The sequence below is a fragment of the Lepus europaeus genome, chromosome 17, assembly GCF_033115175.1.
Source record: "Lepus europaeus isolate LE1 chromosome 17, mLepTim1.pri, whole genome shotgun sequence".
NCBI classification, from domain to species: Eukaryota; Metazoa; Chordata; class Mammalia; order Lagomorpha; family Leporidae; genus Lepus; species Lepus europaeus.
Window position 1 is genome coordinate 57,291,075 of NC_084843.1, and position 25,675 is coordinate 57,316,749.

Genomic DNA, 25,675 nt, shown 5'->3' on the forward strand with positions numbered 1-25,675 from the left:
GTCAGTAATAATCTTGGTTATAAACAAATTAAATTCCTCAATTAAAAGGTATAAAGTAAATAAAAGCATAAAAAAAAACTGAATCAAATAATGTCTATAAGAAACTCATTTCACCAGTAAAGATACACATTGACAAAAGTAAATGGTTGGGAAAAGATACCCCACACAAATGGAAACCAAAACTAGCAGGAATAACTATACTTTTGTCACATAAAATAGATTATAAGTTAAAAAATGTAAATGAGACAAGAAGGGCATATAATATAGAATAGCATAATATAGGTATCAATTCAACAGAAGGAAATAACAATCATAAACATATATATACACAACACTGGAGTACCCAATTAAATAAAACAAATATTATTAGATATAAAGGGATAAATAGACTCCAAAAGACTAATATGTGTGCACTTCAACAATTTAGTTTCACCAACTGACATCATCCCAAAAAAAACTGACAGGGAAACCTAAGAGTTTAATCTATTATAGACCAAGCAGACATTAACAAAACATTTCATTCAACAGCTATAGAATTCACATTCTTTTCATCAGCACATGTAACATTCCTCAGGATATACTACATGTTAGACTACAAAATGAACATCAAATTTTTAATAGTTGAAATCATTATCATGTACCTTCTTTGACTGCAATGGAATAAAACTGGAAATCAACAAGAGGTACTTTAGAAGTTGTACAAATACATCTAAACTAAACATAAATTCTAGAATTACCATTGGGTCAACGAAGAAATAAAGAGAAATTTAAGAATTTCTCAAAACAAATGAAAATGAAATCACAATATTCCAAAGACTGTGGGATATAGCAAAAGCAATACTTGAGGGAAATTTACAGCAAACAGTACTTATATCAAGAAAATAGAAAATTTTTAAACAAACAAACTAATATCACAACCCACGAGCAAATCAAACTCAAAATTAATAAAAGTAAAAAAAATCAGAGCAGAATACTATGTGAATTAATGTTATAACTAGTACTCAAACAGTACTTTATACTTTATGTTTCTGTGTGGGTGCAAACTGTTGACATCTTTACTTAGTATATACTAAATTGATCTTCTGTATATAAAGATAATTGGAAATGAATCTTGATGTGAATGGGATGGGAGAGGGAGTGGGAGATGGGAGGGTTGTGGGTGGGAGGGAGTTTATGGGGGGAAAAGCCGCTGTAATCCAAAAGTTGCACTTTGAAAAGTTATATTTATTAAATAAAAGTTTAAAAAAAAAACAAAAAACAGAGTAGAAATAAACAAAATAGAGACTAAAAAATACAAATAATCAATGAAATGAAGATTTTTTAAGACAAACAAATCTGATAATCCCTTAGCCAGGCCAACAGAGATAGAGGACCCAAATAAAGAAAATCAGAGATGACAACTGAGACATTACAAGTGATACCACAGATATACAAAGGACCATTAGAGATGATTAGGAACAGTTGTATTCCAACAAACTGAAAATCCTAGAAAGAATGGATTAATTTCAGGGCACATACACTCTACCAAATTGAATCATGAAGACATGGGAAACCTGAAGGACCAATAACCAACTACAGGACTGAATCAATGATAAAAAGTCTCCTAACAAAGAAAAGCCCAGGACCTGATTTCTTTACTACTTAATTTAAATACGAATTATTAACAATTATTCTTACACTATCCCAAAAAATTGAAAGGAGGGAACTATGCCAAACTCAATCTACAAAGCCAATACTGATAGGAAAATCAAACAAGACACAACAAAAATACAAACTAAATACCATTATCCCTGATGAAAACAGATGTAAAAATTCAAAATAAAATCCTAGCAATTTGAATCCAACAGCACAACAAAAAGATTATACACCATAACTAAATGAGGTTTATCCCAGATATGAGAGGTGGCTGAATATACATAAAGCAATAAACATTACACAGCATACCAACAGATTGCAGGACAAAAACCATATTATCATCTCAAGAGAAACATAAAAAGCACTGGATAAAATTAAACATCACATCTGACAGAAACCCTAAACAAACTAGGTACAGAAGGAATATGCATTTACGCAACAAAGGTTATATACAAAACTGTGGCCAACATAATGCTAAGTGGGAGAAAAGCCAAAAAATCAGGAACAAGGGTTTGTACTTTCACCAGTTCTATTTAACACAGTACTGGAAATCTTAGCCATAGGAATTGTGCATGAGAAAGAAATAAACAACACTAAAATTGGAAAAGAAGAAATCAAATTATTCTTGTTTGCAGAAGACATGATCTAATACAAAAAAAATCTAAATAGCCTATAAAAATATATGGAATTGATAAATGAATTCAGTGAAGATACAGGATACAAAATTAACACATAAAACAATATCATGGGGTGTGCATTTGATAGAGTGGTTAAGTCACAGCATGGGATCCCACACTGGAGAGCCAGGTTCAAGCCTCAGCTACTCTGCTTCTGATCCAGATTTCTGCTAATGCATACTCTGGGATGCAGTTGTTGGTGGCCCAGTTATGTGGGTCCCTGCCACACATGTGGAAAACCAGCATGGAGTTCCAGGCTCCTGGCTTCAGCCTAGCTGAACCCTAGCTGTTCCAGGCATTTATTCAATGAAACAGCAGATGGAAGATTCATCAATCAATCAATCTCTCTCTCTCTCTCTACCTTTCAAATAAAGTGAAAGTAAATAAATCTTAAAACAGAGCTTTTATATACCAATAACAAACTGGTTATAAAATAAATCATGGGTCTGACGTTGTAATGCAGTAGGTTAAGCCACTACCTGCAATGCCAGCACCAGAACACTGGTTTGATCCTAGCTGCTTCACTTCTGACCCAGCCTCTGTTAATGTACTCAGCAAAGCAATCAATGATGGCCCAAGTACTTGGGCCACATGGAAGATCCAGATATAGTTCTAGCTTCTAGTTTCAGACTGGTCCAGCCCTGCCCATTGCAGCCATTTTGGGAGTGAACAGGCAGATGAAGATCTCTTTCTCTAACTCTCCCTCTCTGTCACTCTACCTTTCAAATAAATAATTTATTAAAAAGATTTGAAAACATTTCTGCCAAGAATTATAGCAGGAGATAAAATATGCGTTTATCAGCGTGTTTCTCAACACAAAACATAACCAACACAATGTCTACCAAGAGGTCAAAAAAAGCACACCATACAAGAAAAAAGTATCATAAAGTCATAGCAAAAGTTTTTGTGAATACTCAATGCATTTTGCCTATTAATTTTCTGGAGGGCCAAAGATCAGTACTATATGCTTGTTATAAGAGTGTTTTTACAAAGTTAATCAAAGCTTTAGCAAAAAAAAAGCTTCAGATTCTGCAAAGACAACCTTTCTGCTCACTCCTCTCATAAAACAAAGGCAATTTGTACGAATTTCTTTGGGAAATCATTCGACATTCACCTTAGAGTCTTGATATGGCTGATGACTCGCATTTTAGAGAAAATACCACCCACATTCTTTATTGGGGGAATCTAAGAAGGACACCTCTGTTCTAACTGTTCCCTGAGACAGTTTCACTGCTTGAGTCTAGCAGAGGTTTGATGATGGAAATGTTTCTAAAGATACAAAAGCCATAAGAAGTATGATTTTTTCCATAAAGGTTGCTCTAAGAGCCTTTCCTTCTGACCACATCTGAGCAAGCCAACCCAAACCATGACCACTATCAAATAAACTGAATGTTCTGGCTTTCTTTTTATAATTTAAGGGACTTTTGTTACCAGTCCAGTCTCAGAATCATGCAGCTGTTCAAACTGGAGAGCAATAGTTTTCATATTGCAGGCTTTTTCTCAATCAGAACACAAACCAGACATGCCAAACAATCAATAAGTTGACTTATGCTAAAGGACTCACCAATGAACCAGACTACAAGAAAATATCATATTTGTTCTTGTCCCAGTTCTTCCATTAGAAAAATTTATGGCCTTGCACAAGATATTTAATCTTGGTGAGCCTCATTTTTCTCATCTTCAAAAATAATAATTCAGTTATGGGATGAGTGTTTAGGCTACTGGTTAAGACTTTGGATAATACACCTGTACTACATTTTGGCATGCCTGGGTTTAATATCAAGTTCTGGCTCCTGGCTTCAGATTCCTGCTGAAGCAAACCTAAGGAGAAATTGTATTGGCTCAAGTAATTGGGATATTGCCACACAATTATGTTCCCAGCTCCCAGCTTCTACCCTGGGTTAGCCTTGACCACTAAAGCCATTTGAGGAGTGGAAACAGCAGATAAGTAGCTCTATCTGTCTGTTTGTCTCTGCCTCTCAAATATTTTTAAAAATAAAAATAAACCAATTTGGATTAGAGTAATTCTAGACTCATTAATTTAGTTCTCTGGTCTTGTATATTCTCTTTAGTTTGCATCTTAAACCAGCAGAGGTCATAATCTTGGCAGTGAAAATGTGTTCTATTTTCATGTACAGATCATTTCCAAGCTACAACAAAGACTAAAGAAATGTCATTTTCAGAGTTAATTCTTACATAATTTATTCTCAATCCCAATTTTTATTGACAACTTTATGGACTTAACTATGTCAATATGACATACACAAATAAGTACCACATTGATGCAAATGCTGAAGTTTTTCATCACCTCTCAAACTCAGCATTGTAAATTTTGAAACAACCTATAACAAAGCATTAACTACTCAATAAACATTTTCCACTATAAAGTGGCTATAAATTACCCATAAGGCAAACTATTGTCTACCAAACAGCCTTATAAAAATTAATAAAACTGGCAGAAAACAAAGACAACAAAATACAGTGGTGGCTGAGGTCTCTACTCCTAATGTGACACATCTATTCTTCACTCAGAAGAGGGTAAATTAGGATACAAATGAGAACATAAGAGTAGAAGGAGTAGGGAGATTATCAGCGCTCAAGTCGGAAAGCTCTGTTTGAAAGCTAGAATGTAAAATTCTGTTGCTTAGGAGGCGGCAAGATGGCGGAATAGGCAGGGAGCACACTTAGTCTGGGGGGAGAGAAAGTTGAATATAAGTGGAGATACTGCAGGGTCAAGGAAGAGTAGGGGATGAAACAGCAGAGGAAACTCTTCCGGAACTAGTGATTCACAGTGGACCTGCGTGGAGAGCGTGGGAGCCCAAGTTCGGGACACCAGCGGCAGACTCAACACACCAGCGCTGGAACGCGAGGTGAGCCGAACCTCAATAGCCCGAGATACCAGCAGGCAAGCGGAAAGAGGAGGCTAGAGGGAACGAGGCTTGAAACTCCGTGGGGAAAAGTTCACCAGACTAACTAGAAGAGAGAGAAAAAAAATAAAAAAAGTGACTGATACGGACACAAGTTTCTCTCTCTCCGCTCACCTCTCAAAGGCGAGCAAGACAGAGCAGGCGCCATTTTGGACATACGTTATAAGCAGGGCGACCTCAGGTCTGCACCAGCCCTGAGCCTAGCAGAAAAACCTGACTCTGTGGGGAGGGGTGAAATAACAGGAGATTAGCATCTAACTTGGCAACCCAGTGGGAGACTGCAGGAGAATTGGAGCCCACACTGAGGGCAGCAGAGATTCCCTGTGTGGTCCTTGGGAAAGAGCTTCCGATCTCTGGCTCCTGTGGGTATATCATTTGCCTGCTAACTACCTCCAATTACGTTCAGCTGTGCGGAATTACTTCCCTTTTAAATCAAAAAAAGAAAGAGAGATTTACCACACTTAACCTGGGAGTGTCATCCTTGACACACCCTCAACCCTGAGGAACCAAACACAGCTCTCAGTCCACACTCATCTCAAGCCTCTAAGGCTCCACTGAAAGCAGACAGTCCACTTAATATAGAGCCATAGTGTAACAAGAAAAAACACCACAGTGAAGAAACCAAATATCTCCAACATGCCAAACAACAAACGCAAAAACTGAGGTAACAAGAACAAGGAAGACACTATGACGCCCCCAAATGAAAAAGATACCCCAATTCAAGATTATGAAGATGATGAGATCGAAGAAATGCAAGAAGCGGATCTCAAAAAATTGATAAGAACATTAAGAAGTTCTCAAAAACAAATTCTTGAACTACAGAAATCCTTCATGGACAAGATAGAAAATCTCTCTCGTGAAAGTGAAATATTAAGGAGGAATCAAAATGAAATGAAACAACTAGTGGAACAAGAAACTCTGATAGTGACTAGAAATCATAATGAAATGAAGAATTCAATAGATCAAATGACAAACACATTAGAGAGCCTTAAAAACAGAATGGGCGAAGCAGAAGAGAGAATATCAGACTTAGAAGACAGAGAACAGGAAAGGAAACAGGCAAACCAAAGAAAAGAAGAAGAAATTAGAAATCTAAAAAATATTGTCGGGAATCTACAGGATACTATTAAAAAACCCAACATTCGGGTTCTAGGAGTTCCTGAAGGCATGGAGAGGGAGAAAGGATTAGAAGGCATTTTCAGTGAGATACTAGCAGAAAATTTCCCAGGTTTGGAGAAGGACAGAGGCATCTTAGTACAGGAAGCTTATAGAACCCCTAATAAACATGACCAAAAGAGATCCTCACCACGACATGTTGTAATCAAACTCACCACAGTGAAACAGAAAGAAAAGATCCTAAAAGGTGCAAGAGAGAAACGTCAGATCACTCTTAGAGGATCTCCAATTAGACTCACAGCAGACTTCTCATCAGAAACCCTACAAGCTAGAAGGGAATGGCGAGACATAGCCCAGGTACTAAGAGAGAAAAACTGCCAGCCCAGAATACTATATCCTGCAAAGCTCTCATTTGTGAATGAAGGTGAAATTAAGACTTTTCATAGCAAACAGAAACTGAAAGAATTTGTTGCCACTCATCCTGCCCTGCAAAAGATGCTTAAAGATGTGTTACACACAGAAACACAGAAACATGGTCACCAATATGAAAGAAGGTAAAGGATGGAAACCTCACAGCAAAAGATCACAGGAAGCTCAATTTCTCTTTGACATAGAATTAAACTCTGATGCTCTGTTAAAGCAATGTGTTAAAGTAACCTATTATGTTCTCTTGATGTCTGTTAAATTCTAATTGTTCAAAAACAGCTGAATTTTTATTAAGAGCTATGGGTTATTTAAATATGTGCTTTTTTCAAAGATTTGAATAATCACCTTGTAACAATGATCAAATTTGGTCTATGTTATGTCATGATTTTAAGAAATCTTATTTCAACCAGATATTTTGGATTTTGAGCCTTCTTGGCATTCTTGACAGGCATTCAAAAAATCAAAGTTTCAAACAATCTGGTCTCTAAAATTTCCAGTAAATCCTGGACTTTGGTTTTTCCAGTTTGGGCCCAACTGAAAAAATCGAAGGACCTATGTCTCTCATCTTATAGAGACACCAACTAATCAGTCTATTTGGAGTATATTAGAAGTACTGTCAAGATGTGATGTGGTACCAAACTTTAAGTTTCTATAATGGAAAATGCTATTAATACAAATGTTTGAGAATTAAAAAGTCTAATGATCTTGTGTTACTAGACATGATAGTTATCTTAATGAGAAAGCCCCAGAGGCCTAAAGGGTTAAATACTTGTAAAATCCTACAGGTGCTTTCAAAAATACTGTGAAGTAAGCAAGTGCCTCTTGTTGGTTGATGAGTTTATAATTTTAAACATGGCAACTTAAAGTCTTTTGTCATCCACAGTTATATATGATCTGCTGCTCATAAAACTAAAGCGTTGTTGGTTCTGTGTTTAGCTGTCCTCCTATAGGTTCCTATGGACTTTTTCCAGCCACTTTTATCGTATTCAGTACTTTGGGATGGCTCTGTAAACAGATGAAGCCAATAATGTATTAACAGTACCAACTGAGAGAAAGTATGGTGAACTGAGGTTACTAAAAACAAAAAGCAATTCAAATCAATTGGCAATCTACAAAAAGAGTTAAAGATTTTAAAAGCTATTATTAAAATTGCTATATTGGTCTATTATGCTATATTATATGTGTGTACATATTGTATGTCCACATGGGGAAATTTTATTAAGAGTTTTATTTTAAATGGCTTATAGATAAGATTGTCCATAAATTTAAGCTGCTAAATTCAATCAAAGATACATTTTAATTTGTGGGACCTGAATCTGTGTATCATATGTTTTAAACTTGTTGGTAGAAAGAAACTAAAAACATTTTAGATGGTTGTGCTTAAGTTTACTGGCTAAACAAACTACACCATGTTAGATATTTAAGAGGTGTTTTCAAATACAGGATTCTTAAAATTTATAGAAGGCATTGGACCTTCTGGTAAATGTTTTCTTAAGTTGTTATCTAATGGTTGAAACGGTTTGCTAAGTATTCATGTGATATTGCTATTGTCAGCAAGCGATCTAGGACTTGCTCCCTCATTTCTCTATTCTAAGCCCAACTTCTTCTTTCATTTCTCTATTCTATTCAAGGTAGGAAACTAATTCTATTATGAAGGAATCTGTAGGACACACAATTTAATCTTTAGACCTTATAAAAGAGATGGCTAACATTTTTCTGCAATAGCATAGCCAAAATAAGAACTCAAATAATAATCTCATAGCTAGATTCACTTCGCCATCAGCAAAGTATACAGTAAGTAGAAAAAACCTCCCTTTCAGACCAAAGGGAAAGAAAGATTTAAAGTGAGAATATAATTTTCCTCATGGGCATTGTCTACCTTAGAAAAACTACTACAGAACATGCCTGTGACTATAGACTTGTAGTTCAGGCCACCGAAGATTAGAGATGGGACTTGGGCACTCCCTTGACTTGCATCCTCTGGTCTGCTTTAACACAAACCAGGAGGAAAAGAAAGCTCGGCATCAGAAGCAATGGGTGGCAGGCCTATTAATGGCTGATCTGTACAGTGATCTGCCCTCAAGGAGACCCAACAGGCCAGTCCACTGCAGTGGCTTTCAATGTGGTAAGCATGGGCTTCAGCAGAAGTCAGCTTGTGAAGAGCCCTGGCAGCTCTGCCAAGAGTTGGATCACTGGAAATGGACCTGCCCTGGAGTCGAAGGATGCCCAGGTCAGAACCACAGATCTTATTGGCTCTAAGCTGAAAAGCCCTTCACTCAGCCCAACTTCCAAAGTGACCACTGCAGCTGAGGGGATGGTCAAGTAGGGTCAGCAACATTGCAGGCAGAACTGTAAATTTCTTGTTAGAGATGCCCCCTGCCTTTATCTGGCCAGCTCTCCTCCCAGGCCAGCCAAGTAATGAAAGTCAACAGAGTGCCTTCCCCTAGGAGGTTCACACCTCCCTTAGGATATATCCCATGTGAAGAGATAGAATGGTCTGGGCCTCTGAATTTACAAGGCCTAAAGCCCACCAGATTATTATCAAGCCCCTTCTATCAGGTTCTATTTGCCTCTCAATCAGAAAACTTAATTGTAGCTTAGACAGCACCTTTCTTAGCTCCTCTAATAATGACTCTGTCCTTTGTTCTAGACCCTGTCTAGTCCACTTGGGCCTCATTCCTTTGTAATCATAACCTCTACTCTACCACCAATGGCTCTACTCCCAACCTGTGTGTACTGATGGTCCTCTTCCCCACTTAATGCTGTATAATTGTTCAAACCTGGTAAATGCCACTCTTAGGATCATTGGTTACTATCCTCACTCTGTCTTTTATGACCTTGTCTAAATATGATCAGAGTCGGCAAACTTGGAAGGCTTCCATAGCCTTGGCAACTCATGACGACAGCCTAGGATGGTTACTGGCGCCATAAACTAGAGTGTCAATTTGTTAGGTCAACAACAGGAGCCACTGTGCACTTGCTCCTCATGTGGGATCTCTGTCCTTAATGTGCTGTACATTGTGATTTAATGCTATAACTAGTACTCAAACAGTATGTTTCACTTTGTGTTTCTATGTGGGTGCAAACTGTTGAAATCTTTATACTAAATTGATCTTCTGTATATAAAGAGAATTGAAAATGAATCTTGATGCAAATGGAAGGGGAGAGGGAGCGGGAGAGGGGAGGGTTGCGGGTGGGAGGGAAGTTATGGGGGGGGGAAGCCATTGTAATCCATAAGCTGTACACTGGAAATTTATATTCATTAAATAAAAGTTAAAAAAAAATAAAAAATAAAAAATTAATAAAACTTTTCTAGTCATGTAAATAAGTTATTATATGCTGGATTCACCATCTTTCTACCTAAATTCTACCCAAAAAAACTCAATACCAGAGACAACAGATAGCAAACCTTATGACTAAGATTATGACTCTATGTTTTTACTTCATGAATTTAATAGAAGATGCCTATTTGTCATGATCATGAACTATCAATGTGAAAATCAAATTTTAGAAAAAAAATATGTAAAGTGCAATACTCTTTCTTTCACGTTTAATAAAGGGCAGGACTTTCACACAAATATCTTACAGATTTTTTCTCATATTTTATAGGAAAAGAAATCACCCTATAAAGATCTACACTTTATGAAGTAATGAAGATTGTCAGACGGCTACTGCAATGAGCTAGAAATTAAGGAATGTGAATACTAATTCTTAAGCTTATTGATTCAGAATAACCTTGAATTATGTATCCAACATTCTCTCTCTCCATATCATAAAACTGAAGAATAAATGTAATACCATCTTTTTTCCCTCTGGAACAAACAACTGTGTACAACTGAATTGAAATGGAACTGCATATGTAGTAGATAGAATAAAACATGTTTGGGTTGGTTTGAACTTTAGTGTAGCACACTGTTTCATAATTCAGCATTTTCTATGTACAATAAATCTTTAAATGATACTGAAATGCTTTGAGATCATCTGAAAAAAGTTTATAAATGGCATAAGCAATAATTTTACTTGATTGGGCAAATAAGAAACAGAATACCATCAAGAACAGATGAATATTTTAGCAGACTTTGGTTCACTTACTCTTAAAAGGAATAAATCAGTCAGAAAATTTCAAGAGGGTTGGATTAATTTCTTAGTGAAACAAAAGTGAATAATGCCAGGCTTGTTTTATTACAGCATAAGAGAACAAGAAGTTGATGAGTTCCAGTAATACTTTCAACCATGTAAAGACTTAAAAACAAGGCCAGTAAAGACTTAAAAACATGGCCAGCGCCACGGCTCACTAGGCTAATCCTCCGCCTGCGGCGCCGGCACCCCAGGTTCTAGTCCCGGTTGGGGCGCCGGATTCTGTCCCGGTTGCTTCTCTTCCTGTCCAGCTCTCTGCTGTGGCCCGGGAGTGCAGTGGAGGATGGCCCAGGTCCTTGGGCCCTGCACCCGCATGGGAGACCAGGAGGAAGCACCTGGCTCCTGGCTTCGGATCGGCGCAGCACGCCAGCCACAACACGCCGGCCGTAGCAGGCACTTGAGGGGTAAACCAACGGAAAAAGGAAGACCTTTCTCTCTCTCTCTCTCTCTCTCTCTCTCTCTCTCTCACTAACTCTGCCTGAAAAAAAAAAAAAGACTTAAAAACAAGCAAAATATTATGAATCAGCTAGCATAAGGGGATATGCAATAAAGTAAGTCTATTGCCTATAGAGCCATTGTTCTAGAAGCTTAGCACCTCCTGTTAGTGCTCATTCAGTCCAGCTTCACCATTACACTTTCTTAAACTGCATCTAAATACATCCAGATGTATATGTTCTTTATTTGTAAAGCTCTTAAGTAAAATATATTTATAATCTACATTTTAGTGTTAATCCCAGTGCAAAGTGTGTTTTTGCTGTCTTTAAATAAACAAAATCTAGTGCAATATCATTGCATATCCCCTTATGCTGATTCATAATATTTTGCTGGCTTTAAGACTTTACATAGTTGGAAATTATTACTGGGATTAATCAACTTCCTCTTCTTTTATGCTATAGTACAACAACAGCAAGTCTAGTACTATTCAGTTTTATTTGACTAAGCACTGTAGTCTTGTGTCCCCAGGGCTCTTGGTTTCCAGGGTAAGCCCAAGACTTTCTGTATGGTCAGTTATTATCCATATGGAATTTATTTCCTTTTTTACTTTAAAATATTTAATTGACAAATAAAATAAAATATATCCAAAGTATACAGAATAATTTGATATACACCAAATATAATATATACATTGTATACTGATTACTATAATAAAATCAATGAATATATCCATGCCACTCATGCTGTACATTAGAGCCTCAGAACTGGTTCATCTTGTAACTGACCATTTGTACTATTTGGCCAACACCTTTTCATTCCCCCCCACTCCCAATCCCTGGAAACCACCATTCTACTCTTTGCACCCATGAGTTTGATTTTTTTAGATTCCACACATAAATCGTATTTGTCTTTCTGGGCCTGGCCTCCAGGCTCATCCATGTAATCCCCAAGGCAACATTTCCTTCTTTTTTAAGATTGAATAATATTCACATAGAAAGGGAGAGAAAGAGAGGGATCTGAGAGCGAGGTGCCATTTTCCTTATTCATTTGTCAATGGTTGTTAGACACAAAGGTTGATCCCAAGTCTTGTTTTTTTGTGAATAGAACTGCAATGAATGTAAGCATGCAGCTATCTCTTCAAGATACTGATATAGAAAACTACATGGTTTTACCAATTGACATTCCCTCCAGTAGTATGCAAAGTGTTTCCTTTTTCTCCACATTGGAGCCAACTCTTGTTATCTCCTGTCTATCACACCTGTGAAGATAGCCATTATTGAAAAGACAGGAGATAATAAGTAAAATTTTATTTTTCAACTAAAAGTTGTTAACCTACAGTTATGCTCACTAAATAAATTTCATAATTTATTTATATATTTCTTCATTAAAAAAGTTTATTTTAAATTCAATTCTTATCCTACAAAGAATTAAGTATCCTTCCAGTTTTCAAATTATCTAAAAGGGTTAACATACCTAGCTTAGTGAAAGAAAAAATCAGTTGCTTATTCCTGAAAAACTGTATTGTACAATAGCATAGGGAAGTGTAGGTATATAAAGTATTATAATTATATGAGTTGGGGTTTAGCTAAAACATTGGATCCAAGATTCATTTCACTTTCCATCAAGTAAAAATAACTTTAGATATTTTCCTTAGAAACACGTTAGAACCAAATGATGAATCTCCCATCTTGTGAGGTATCAGTATGTCCTTTCTGTGACACAAACCAGCAACCTGCATATGTCCAAAAAGAAGACCGCATATGTCCAAAAACATTCTATTTTTATGTTCTGAACAGTGTTAGATCCTATGTGCTGTACAAAAACATATAAAATAGAGAATATATCTTATAGGAACTTACAAATTTTTGTTTAGTCATTTTCCATTTACATTTAGGAAAATGCTTATGAGGATAACTTAAAACAATATTATACACTACCATTTATCCTATACACACACCAGGTGTTGTACTAAGAGCTGCATATACCTTAAGAGACTTTATATTTTATATAAAAGAGGAAACTTGGATATCCAAGGCAGTGCAAATAAGTCTAACCTAGTTTGGATAACTACAAAGCCTACAGTCTAACCACTACACCAGATTGCTTCTCAATGATTACATAATTAATCAGATGCTAAATAGCATTACACAGATAATAACTAAGAACAGCAAAGAATGAAGAGTTTACATATTGACTAGTGCTCTTGGAATGCAGTTTTATGAAGGAGGCTAGGCTTCAGTTTGAATTTAAAGAATGATTAGTAGATAAATAAGTAAATAGAAAGGAGCTGTGTAAACTCTAAATACCTCTAAATACCAGAGTGTATAAATCTTCTACGAAGACAAAAGGGCAACAACAATATGCAATGAATACACGACAAGAATCATAGGTACGCAATGTATTCCAACACAGATATGTATCTGAAGTACAACAGTTTAATTTTACATATTATGACACTAACATCTATATGTGCCCCAGTGTTTAGAATGCCCAACCCAATAATGTCAACTTTAATTTATATCAAAGGACTTCAGAAACCTCTGGAAAGAAAATATGTTTTATAGGGGCAATGCTATGGTATAGCAGATAAAGCCACTGTCTACAGTGCTGGAATCCTAGATGGATGCCAGATTGAGACCCGGCTGCTTTACTTCTGATCCAGCTCTCTGCTGTGGCCTGGGAAAGCAGTAGAAGATGGCCCAAGTCCTTGGGCCCCTGCACCTGCATGGGAGACCCGCAGGAAACTTCTGACTCTTGACTTGGGATAGGCCCAGCTCCAGCCATTGCAGACATTTGGAGAGTGAATCAGCAGATGGAAGACCTCTCTCTGCCTCTGCCACTGCCTACCTTTCTGTAGCTCTGCCTTTTAAATACATAAATAAATCTTTTTTTTAAAAAAAAAAAGTCACCTTTAAAAAAAGAAGATATGTTTAATAATGTTATCATAACTATTAAGGGTAGAAGAAAGAATTAAAATCAAGTTTATCAAATGTTATTTTATTTTACTACACAAAATCTAAGCCCCAATGAGGTCTCTTGATTTATAACCTCTCAAATTAATATATAAATCCAGTATCTGTGTAATAGTTTTGGTTTGCTATTACCTTCCTCCATAGCACCAGTCAGGAGGATTGAACACCAAGCATTCCAAGTACATAAACTCTAAGACTGCATCTCCAGGTAGGAAGAACTGAAAGTCTCCAGATTCTCAGGTTAATCCTGCTTTCTCATCTATTTACTTCAGGATGACGCATTCCAGTAAGCACTACCTCACCTATCATGGCTTCCTCTTTTTCCAACCAAAGTTATTTTCAACATTAGTCCTTTTGAAAGTAGAAAAATGCAGAGCTGTACATGACCTTACACAAAGAACAGGAGTACTCACAATTTTTTATATTATCTATTCATTCAATTCAAGGCAGAGTGACAAAAAAGGGAGAAAGACACACACACACATAGAGAGAGAGAGAGAGAAAAAAAAAGGAGGAAGATCTTTAATTTGCTGGTTCACTTCTCAAATTTTCAACATAGCTGGAGTTGGGACATGCAAAGCCAAGAGCCTGGGACTCTATTCAAGTTTCCCATGTGGATGGCATGGACCCAAATACTTAGGACATTTTCTGCTGTCTCCCAGGCACATTAGTAGAAAGTTGGATGGGAAGCAGAGGAGCCAAGAATCAAAACAGGCTCTCCCATACAGGATGCATGCATCCTAAGGAGTAGCTTCACTCGCTGCTCCACAATACTATGATGTCTGCTACAGTAATAACTCTTTAAAAAAAACTAAATTCTTGCCTAGGAAAGAAGCCCCATTAACAATCTCTCAAAAAATGATACTAAAAATGTCACAGAAAAAGACAGCAAGTAAAATATGAGTGAGTCCAAGAAAATAATTACAGTTGATTCATGGGACACCTAAAATTCAAGCCTACAGTAACACTGACATTTTCTGTTTCTTTAAGAAATGGACAAAAGAAGAAAATATGTCAGGAGAAAACATAAATAATATATAGGGCAAAGGTCAATCTATCAGCCTTCATCCAGGAAACCAGGAAACAATGTCCTTCCAAATTTTAAAAGGATAGAAAAACATATCCATTTTAATTACCTACAATCTGAACCCAAATCTTTTGGCATACTTCTTTCTCATAGCAACAACACCACCAATAATATCTATTAGGTATTTGTGATGGGCCAGATACTGTCATGAACACTGGAAAGGACACAACATTGAAGGTGACAAAAAAGGCAATTTCCTTATGCAGTTTACATTCTGTCACACTGAGGAATAATGGATGAGAGAACAAACCATGACTAATTCTCTAGTACATAGAATCCTGCCTTAATATGGGATACCTTTCTTGTAGAATTGGCAGTTTTTACAAAGACCTAACTATTTTCCAGTTGGAGAAAAAAAGCACCTTCCAGTATTTGCTTATTAGGTTTTTGGAGCTATAAAGGAATAGGATGGGAGATAAAAGACAAATTCTACCAAGTCAGAAAAGATCTGATATTCTGACCCTTTCGATCATGCCCCATACAGGAAATGCAACATCCAAGTTTGGAGTCAATCTGATAAGATTTGAAGCCCAGCTTCAAATTTTTATCACTATGACTATAAGAAAGTTACTTAATTCTCTTAAGAGTTTTGACTCATCTGTAAAATGGTAATAATAAAATCAATCCCACCATATTATTACAAGAATTTAATGACTTGATTCATAAATGTTTCTATAATATTAGACGGCATATAATTGTTACTTAATAACATATACATATAACATATACACCCCATGTGCCCATCTTTTCCTCAAACATGGACAATTTACCTATCTGTCCTCAGTGCCATTCTCACAGAGTTCTATCCTTTTACCCTCGAAGCATTCACCTTCACCCAAATTCACAACTGTCTAATGTAAGAATCACTGGAATGTTCTAATGAGAAAGGATAAAAGAGGACAATGACTACTGTCTGCCAAATAAAATACCCTTCAGTAATAAAATATGGTCTTGGAAACAAAACTGTACTAAAAATTGCATAGGCCAGAGCAGTGACTCACAATGTGCATTTTAAGCAGCTACTTCTGAGAGCTTGCTATAGCAGTTTTCAGTAACTATGACTGTGTTATATGTGCTAATATCTAGGTCAGTACTAATTTTTTAAATAAAATTTACATGGATATTGTGGCCTTTTCATATAAATTAAAGTATAATTTGCTTGTAATATTATACAAAACAAAGTTCCAGAGAGAAAGAAAGAAAGAAAAGAAAGACCATAGAAAGGCCAAATAACAAACGTGATAGACTAAGACCCAGAATGTAACTCTCTTTTCAGGCCAATATTTCTAGATTACATCATAAAAACTTAATGAGTTTTAAATATAAGAAGTCTTGCTTTGAAAATCCTCATCCTTTAAAAGACCTAAAATTTGTAAATTGGGCAATGACCAGAATATTACACCCTTTGCCACACCACAGGAAGACTCTTAAGTGATGGACTTGGTGCCTGGCCATGCAAGATAGTCATTTAGTCATTTTTCTAGATGATATCCATCACTGAGCACATCCCCAAATTTCATGCAACCTAAATTAAACATGTAACTGGCTGTTCTGATAGGAATAAACATTCTATTAAAGAAAAAGCTTTACAATTCTGACACCTAGTGGCTGTGAAGAAACTGGACCAGATCAGCCCTCGAACAGTAGCCAGCTACCGTGGGACTAATTCAAAAAGACCCAGAATTTAATTACTGTGAATATCGGGTACATAAAGTATCAATTCTTAGAGAATCTTGAAAAAGCTTATTTTAGCTATGGATTTATCTTGAAGCCTGCACAAGGAGGCAAAAAGACTTGCATTTGTAAAGTATATTTTCCTTCAACCTTCCACATGAAGCAAATGTTTACTTATTCAAAGATAGAACAAAAAAAAAAAGACCAATTAATATTTTGGCATATTTTTTACTCTTTTCCTTCATTTTATATATGCATCCACAGCTTTTTCTCGTTCAAGTTATTTTTCTCTTTAGCTATCCCCCTGCCAAATATAAACACTATGTGACCAAGCCATCATAGAGGTTACCTTTTAGCCAGAGACATTGTTAGTCAAAGGGAAGCTGGACCTTCACACCAGCAGGAGTTTTCTTTAAGAGAGGTATGAGGACACATGTGGAAACCCACAACATTCACATCTAAAAGCAAGGACCACACTGAACACTGCAGGAAGCCATAAGAACACAGTGGATCAACGCAGTACAACCTATTTGTGCCCTAACCCTTAGAATGTAAGTCTCCCTAGACCCACCTGTACCTCTCTCTGACAGGCAAAACAGCAGGAAGTCTAACATGCTCCTCTCCTTTGCCAAGGAGAACTCTGACTCCTACCTGCTGACGTTTGAAGGCTAAATAATCCAGATTTTCTAGCTCTTTCCCAAGCTTCTGGTATGTTTTCTGGAGGTCAGATTTGTTGGAAACGTTTTTAAGAGACTGAAAGGTCCTTTGAACCTGAAATTGAAAACAAAAGGTCATTTAAGATAGCAGGATATTTTTCTCAAATCCCCAGCTAGCTAACACAGAGAAATAGGCAATAATGAGCCTCTGTTTCTCGCTTCCATAATACAAAGATAAAAATTGCTAGCTAATTATCTTTCAATCAAATAATTAGGAAAAATTATAAAGAACCAGAAACTGTACATTAAGTACAACCAATGTTAGCACAAGAATTAGAAGTAAACGCAGTCCTCATTCTAATATATTAGTATACATCATTTAAAAAAAACTTCACATATTAGGATAACTGTTTCTTTTTAAAAAAAAAATAAGGAAGCATTAAAAGAGTTCCCATATCCCAATCATTAAAACAAATTTATGAGAAGTTAGCTGCCTGCATAATATTTTGCTATAATAGCATGAGACCTGGCTTACCACTGTAGAAATATATATGCAAAATAAATAACTTCAGCAAGGAATATCTCTTAGGCTTTATGCTTTGAGAAGGAAGGAGCACTAACATTTTGATGATGGAAGCACATGTGACATGTTCAGAAAACATTTATTCACTTCTGCTCTATAACACCGCTGAGTTATGAAATCAGTTCTGCTGAATCAGAATGCTCTCATTTTTAACTCAGATACTAGATAAATACAAAGGTGACAAACTGCAGTAGATCACAGAATACTGTCTGCTACTGATAATTAATTAAGCAAAGGGAGCTCACAAGAAATTGAACTCTTTGTTCATTTTTAGTAAATTAGAACATACTATGTAGGGTTAATGATTGAGAATGTCAAATAATGTAATTTGCCAGATATGTACATTTGCTCTATCTTTATCTTTTTCCATAATTTGCCAGATTCTCACTCTGTGCCATTAGATAGATTTCCACAGATAGAGACTTTACCATCTTAAATACACCAGACTCAAATATGATTATGATGCCATGAGACAGGTTAATAAGATTTTATAAAATATAATTAAGTTTCCACAAAAAAGATTTGACCCTTACTATATCAAACTCATGAAATAAGTCATATTAGAATGACATGATACTCAATTAAATTCTCAATTCCATGAAAGCAACATGTTTATCTCAATCCAATATGACAGAGTAAAAAGAAATGGGAAATAACAGTGTTAAACTTCCACAGCAGGACAGTAAATTAAATTCTACAAATAATCACCTAGAACCTACTACGCACAAAGCACTATTAATATAAAACATACTTTCCTCCCTCAAGGAACTTAAATACTACAGAAGAAACTAGATAGGACACTCAGAAATGAGAGGACACTGACATTTATTGAGTGTCTGTTCAGTACCAGGTGCTTTATGCATTTCAATTTAATTTTCAAAAGAAGCACAACAGTTCCTACTTCTCTTCCTATTCTGTGAGTAAACTGAAACTCATAAAGTTTGACTGAATTGAGTTTTTATTAAAGCGTTTATGCTCTTTCTGTTATACCATTAACTCTAACACAAGGGAAAGTAGCAAAGAGAGTTAAAAAAAAAAAAAAAGACAAAATATACCTGCAGCAAAAACTCAAAAAAAAAAAAATCACTGATACTGCCTGAGGGACATAGCCCATACAGAAGACATGAGAGACTCTAAATTGGGCCTCAAAAAACAGGAATACAAGAGTCTTGAGTGGGAACCAATTCTACCCATCAAGCCATCAAACATCACCAAAAATCTGTCCATTTTCCTCCTCTTGTAATGTAGTCAACAAGTTCCTTTTGACACAATTTTAATAATATTTATATTAAATATTTACTATGCTTTATGATCATATCTCACCTTGCCCACTTCTTGATTCCTTTCATTATGCTCAAATCAAAATATACCAGATTTAAGATTCTAAACACTTTAAATAATTCTATGAATTATTTAATTAACATAGGCTATTTTACCAAAATCCATTTAATTCTAAAACATTCTTTATCCTCTGCACTTTCTTTTCACTAAGAAATGCCACTGCTACTTCTTAAATATTTCTTTTTTGCATTTATCTCTATGAACTTTACACAACGTCAAATGGGAATTTCAGCGGAAATACAGTTGTATCACTTCAAAATAAGAAACATGGAAAAGTTATACTTCTGGTAATATGTCCATGACCAAATAAAGGGGTAGAAAGTCTAGTAACATCACATCATCATGAGAATATTTTAAGTAAAGGTAGAGTTTATATAATGTAGAGATTTTGCTGGAACTTTCATTGTCAGAACTTATATCCTCAATTTATCAATACTAAAGAATTCCAAGTACTCTAAACGTATTATGATTTCAGTCATTTCAAATTTTTTCCACTTACAAAAGCAAACACTTATCATGAGGAATCATACAAAATCTATAGTGAAATAACCAGAATCTATAAGAAGAGATGCAAACAATTTAAAAGCAAAAGTAAGACAATTCAATTTAAAAGTGGACAGTAGACCTAAACAGACATTTTTTATGGGAAGACACAAATGGCCAACAGGTACATGAAAAAGTGCTCAATATCACTAATCATCAAGGAAATACAAATGAAAATCATAGATTTCACCTCAACCCAGTAAGATTAGCTATTACCAAAAAACACAAAAGAACTGCTGGTGAGGATGTGGACAAAAATGGAACCCCCAAACAATCATTGGTAGGAATGTAAATGAGCTGCCTCAACAAACTAAAAATAGGGGCCAGCATTGTGATACAGCAGGTTAAGCCACAGCCTGCAACACTGGGAGCCTATATGAGTGCAAGTAAGTTCTGGTCCCAGCTGTTCCACTTCCAATCCAGCTCCCTGATAATGCACTTGGGAAAGCAGTGGAAGCTGGAGATGGCCCAAATATATGGGCCCCTGTAATGCCTGTAGGAGATTCAGATGGAGTCCTGGCTACAACCAAGCTGAATTTTGGCTGTTGTGGTCATTTGAGGAGTGAACCAGCAAATAGAAGTCCTCTCTCTTTCCTTCTCTCTCTATAACTCTACTTTTCAAATAAGTAAATAAGTCTTTAAAATAAAATGACCTAAAAATAGAACTATCATATAATCCAGCAATCCCACTTCTGGGTACATATATCTCCAAGGCATATAGCATTGTAAATCATTCTGTCAAAGAGACATCTACATCTCATATTTATTGTAGAACAATTTACAAAAGCCAATAGATGTAAAAAACCAAAGGGTCCATCAACTGATGAATAAATAAAGACAATATGGTACATATACAAAAAAGGATGAAAGCCAACAAAGTAGATCTCATTGCTGGTTGTCAGAGGCTGAGGAAAGTAGGGAGAGATTGGGAAAGACTATTTAATGGGTACTAAGTAATAGTTAGGAATAATAAGTTCTAGTCTTCTATTGCACAGTTGAATGAATATAGACAATGATTTTTTAAAAAGCTGAAAGAATGTTGAATGCTTCCACCATAAAGAAATGATAAATGTTTGAGGAGATAGATATGCTTACCTTGACATGACATTGCATAATGTGCAAACGTATGAAAACATCACAGTTATACATAAATTTGTATAATTTTATGTAATAGTTATTACTGATAAAAAGAAATAAAAAGTAATCTGCAGTTAGATTCCCTACTAAATATAACCTATCCCCATCTACCCACTAATACACCTAAAGATGCTATAGAGTAAAAAGCAATAATTTTACTTTACATATGCAACCAAAATACAGAAGATAAAAATAAGATTGATTAAGCTGAGCCTTATATTTTAAAGAGATTTGATATTGACTTGATTTGATGATTTTTCTTTCCAACGGGTCACTATGCTTGATCACTGAAACACACTGCTGAGATTTTCCACGTTAGTTCAGTGCACAGCAATTTCATTATATTGATTATTTCTCAAAACAAATGACCTCCTAGTTGTAAATAAGAAAGGCAAGGAATCACAATTAATCAAACAAATTTTAATATGAGCCAAGGAACCTAAAACAATTTCTTAAACACTGAATTTATCATGTGTTAACTTTTTGACTCATTATAATATTTTCATATTTTTTAAAAGACCAGTTTATCAATATAAAATAGAAATACTTAGATCTGGGTTTTTTTTGTTTGTTTGTTTGTGACAGGCAGAGTGGATAGTGAGAGAGAGAGACAGAGAGAAAGGTCTTCCTTTTTGCCGTTGGTTCACCCTCCAATGGCCGCCGCGGCCGGCGCATCGTGCTGATCCGAAGCCAGGAGCCAGGTGCTTCTCTTGGTCTCCCATGCGGGTGCAGGGCCCAAGCACTTGGGCCATCCTCCACTGCCCTCCCGGGCCATAGCAGAGAGCTGGCCTGGAAGAGGGGCAACCGGGATAGAATCCAGCGCCCCAACCGGGAATAGAATCCGGGGTGCCAGTGCCGCAAGGCGGAGGATTAGCCTGTTAAGCCACAGCGCCGGCCTAGATCTGTTCTAATGTTATTGGCAGGCATATAAAATAAAATTGATCAGGTTTGTGAGCTAAAAGACCACGCCTTCACCCGCCCCATGTGACCTCATGCCCCTACGTGGCCACACCTGTGCACCCACCAGCCAATCAGGTTAATTAACCACTCCCCTTTGGAAGTGGATTAAAAGCCTGAGGCACGATGTGCCCTCTCCATTCCTTGGCCTTTTGCCAGTGTGTGGGCCTGTGCTGGCCTGTGTGCCTCCAGGGCATGTGTGGACCACCCGCCCCATGCTTCCTGGTCTAGATGCTCGTCCACATGGCTGGCTCCTGGTACTCGGTATGAATCCAGATTTCTCTCTCTCTTTTAGATAAAGCTTTCACTTTCCTATACCTCTTTCTCAGTGAATAAAAGCTTAAAAATGTACCATGCTGCCTTGTTCATCTATGCCGGTATTCAGAATTCTTTGAATATTAGGCAAGAACCCACACAGGCCTGTTAATATTGGGAATTTTTTATTAAGCACAAGGTGATTATATCATATGGCACCCCATATTCCAATTTCAGATGGCACCCCAGATGGGACTTTGGGGGAACTTTAAGGAGGCCACATTCCAATTTCATATTTTAGGGGGCCAATTCTGATATCACTAAGACTGCTATAACTGTGTATCAAAATGATCTTTCAAGTGAGAAGCAAATCCAAATCAGTCCTCCTGGACTACCTTATCATATATCACAGGGCAGACAAGAATGAAAAGATGGGAATACTATCCCTAAGCCGAACACTTACTGTAAAAGTAAGCAGATATTATAAACACTCCCAGATAAAATTATTTTTGTTCATAAATAATAATAGTAATCTATCAAATAAAAGAACAGAGACCATGATTGCTCATCTCCCATTAAAATAACTGAAATAAGTTTTTGCAAGAAAGAGAAGCATTAAAAAAACACAACAAAGAAATATCTAGTTGGACTCAGCAGTCCCTCCTTCCTAACATATTTTGTTTCCGTTTTCCTGACAAAACATATTTAAATAAATCAAGCCAATGTTCTATACAAACTACACATCCAATAAGCTCATGAAAATTAGGAAGATTCATGGAGTAATTTGAGAAGGAGGACAAGAAGAAATTGCTGATACAGCAAGAAAAATACAGGCAGGGCTCAGGCAAATAATGTTTTCCCCAACCTTCAGTCAATACCTTGGATTCCTTTTGTAACCAAATCAATTTATTTAAATAACTCTGCAGCTCCAAAAACTTAATAATTCCCATATGGAAAAAAAAAATCAAGTAGCTTGCTTTTTTTTTTTTTTTTTTTTTTTTTGACAGGCAGAGTGGACAGTGAGAGAGAGAGACAGAGAGAAAGGTCTTCCTTTTGCCGTTGGTTCACCCTCCAATGGCCGCCGCGGTAGCGCGCTGCGGCCGGCGCACCGTGCTGTTCCGATGGCAGGAGCCAGGTGCTTCTCCTGGTCTCCCATGGGGTGCAGGACCCAAGCACTTGGGCCATCCTCCACTGCACTCCCTAGCCACAGCAGAGAGCTGGCCTGGAAGAGGGGCAACCGGGACAGGATCGGTGCCCCAACCGGGAAAGTAGCTTGCTTTAAAGCAAGAGCCAACTCAATAGTTGTCATTTTTCCTTATTTAATACTTTATGCATTTATACAAAGTGCTGGATGCAACCTGTAACATAAAAAGAAATCCCACATTCACAACATTATGTATACAAGAATATTCAATAAATGCCTTACTGAAAGCACTAGATAACCAAGTACAATCTTAACAGCCCCAAAATGCTAGTTTGAAACAATGCTAAAAGCTTCTGGAGACGAAAGCAGCAGGAGGAAATAGTCAAAAAATATATTAATTTGCTATAAATATTAATGTTTATAGTAAAAACAAATTGTTTTAAGCTTAAGAAATGGCTAATTTACCTATTGAAATAGACAACTGTGCAGTAACCAAAAATTAAGTACTAAAGAGAAAAAAGTTTCATTTTTCTTAACTTAATCCATTGCCTTTCATATATATTTTCCAAATGAACTTACAAGATAATAATATGCTCATTAAAAGGAAGCTTACACCTGAAGCAGAAAATCAAAACTTACATATTACAAATGATTTTTTGCTGAAAGGCATGATTATAAAAGTTTAGACTATAGAATAAAATTGGGCATAATACCTAAATTAGAAGTAATCCTATGTAGCTGAAGGCACACTGATCTTGAGGTTCAAAAGCTTGCCATGCAGTTTAATAAGTGCATAACCTCAGACAAGAAAATTACTACTATTTAAATTCTTTATTTTATATAAGACACACTGTCTTCTCCTGCTATTTTATGACTGCTGTGAAATGAACTGAAGAAAAAATAAAAGATATTCCTTAAGCAAATATTTGTCAATAGGCAGTATGCCAGATTTGTAATAAATAAAAGAAATAAAAAGAGAAACAAATTGTACACTAAGATTTTACAATCTAACTTTATAGTTTACTACTTTATAAATTTAAAAGTTCCATAAAGCTACAAGAGATCATTGTCATTAAACTCATGACACCATTCAGTAGTCCCTGAGGACTGAACAAAACAATCATTCAATTATGGCTACTGAGCATTATTTCTGTACCGGGCACTGAGCTAGACACTGTGAGAATTGTAAAGTCACTTTTACTTAGATTTTAACTGTTAAAAATTGTTTCCCAGTGTTATTCCTATCAGTAAATCCAGAGAATGTGGAATGTGGAATGCAAAGTGACAAGAAGTAGCAACAAGGTCCAGAGAAGGTTGATGGAAATGTCCTAAAATTAGATCATGGTTATGATGGCACAACTCTTTACATTTACTTAAAATCATTGAATTTTACACTTAAAATGAGTTAATTTATGGAATATAAATCATTCTTCAATAAAGCTGCCTTAAAGACCATCTTTTAAGCAGTAATGAGATAGCATAGATATCAAAAGATTATGTGAACATTACACAATTCATTTCTTTTGAAGTAAACCTGAATACAAACTATTGATTCTTCAGTGAGCTTTCCACTAAACCACAAGGCCTCAAAGATCTGATTTCATACTAATAAACCTTCTCTAAGTGATCTCATGCAAACATACTGCTTTTCCTAATGGTTATTTCCTAAAGCTTTCCAAATCCATCTAATCTTATTTGCTCTCTTGAGCTCCAAATCTATCTTTTATTATAGGCTAACCTTCACATAAGTGTCAAATCCAATATGCCTACAACCCATAAACTGCTCCTCTTCTATGTTAACAGGAAACCAATGTCATCAACACCCACTCAGAATTCCAGAAGTCCCTTGATGCTTCCCTCCCTCTGAGAGAACTCTAATCACTTTCCAAATTGTGCACTGTTCTTTCCTTCCTCTCCTTCATTCCCCACTCCACTCCATCATTTCACAACCAGATGACTGCATCAGTCTTATC

General features: G+C 36.3%; 1 protein-coding gene across 1 annotated transcript in view; it reads right to left on the reverse strand.

Annotated features, from left to right (window-relative positions):
• Positions 1 to 25,675, reverse strand: part of CTNNA3 (catenin alpha 3) — a 1,620,267-nt gene that overhangs the window by 1,501,056 nt on the left and 93,536 nt on the right. Inside the window, exon 4 of the mRNA XM_062214092.1 lies at positions 17,738 to 17,857. Within this exon, the coding sequence (XP_062070076.1) occupies positions 17,738 to 17,857 (120 nt within the window). The remainder of the gene's footprint in view (positions 1 to 17,737; positions 17,858 to 25,675) is intronic.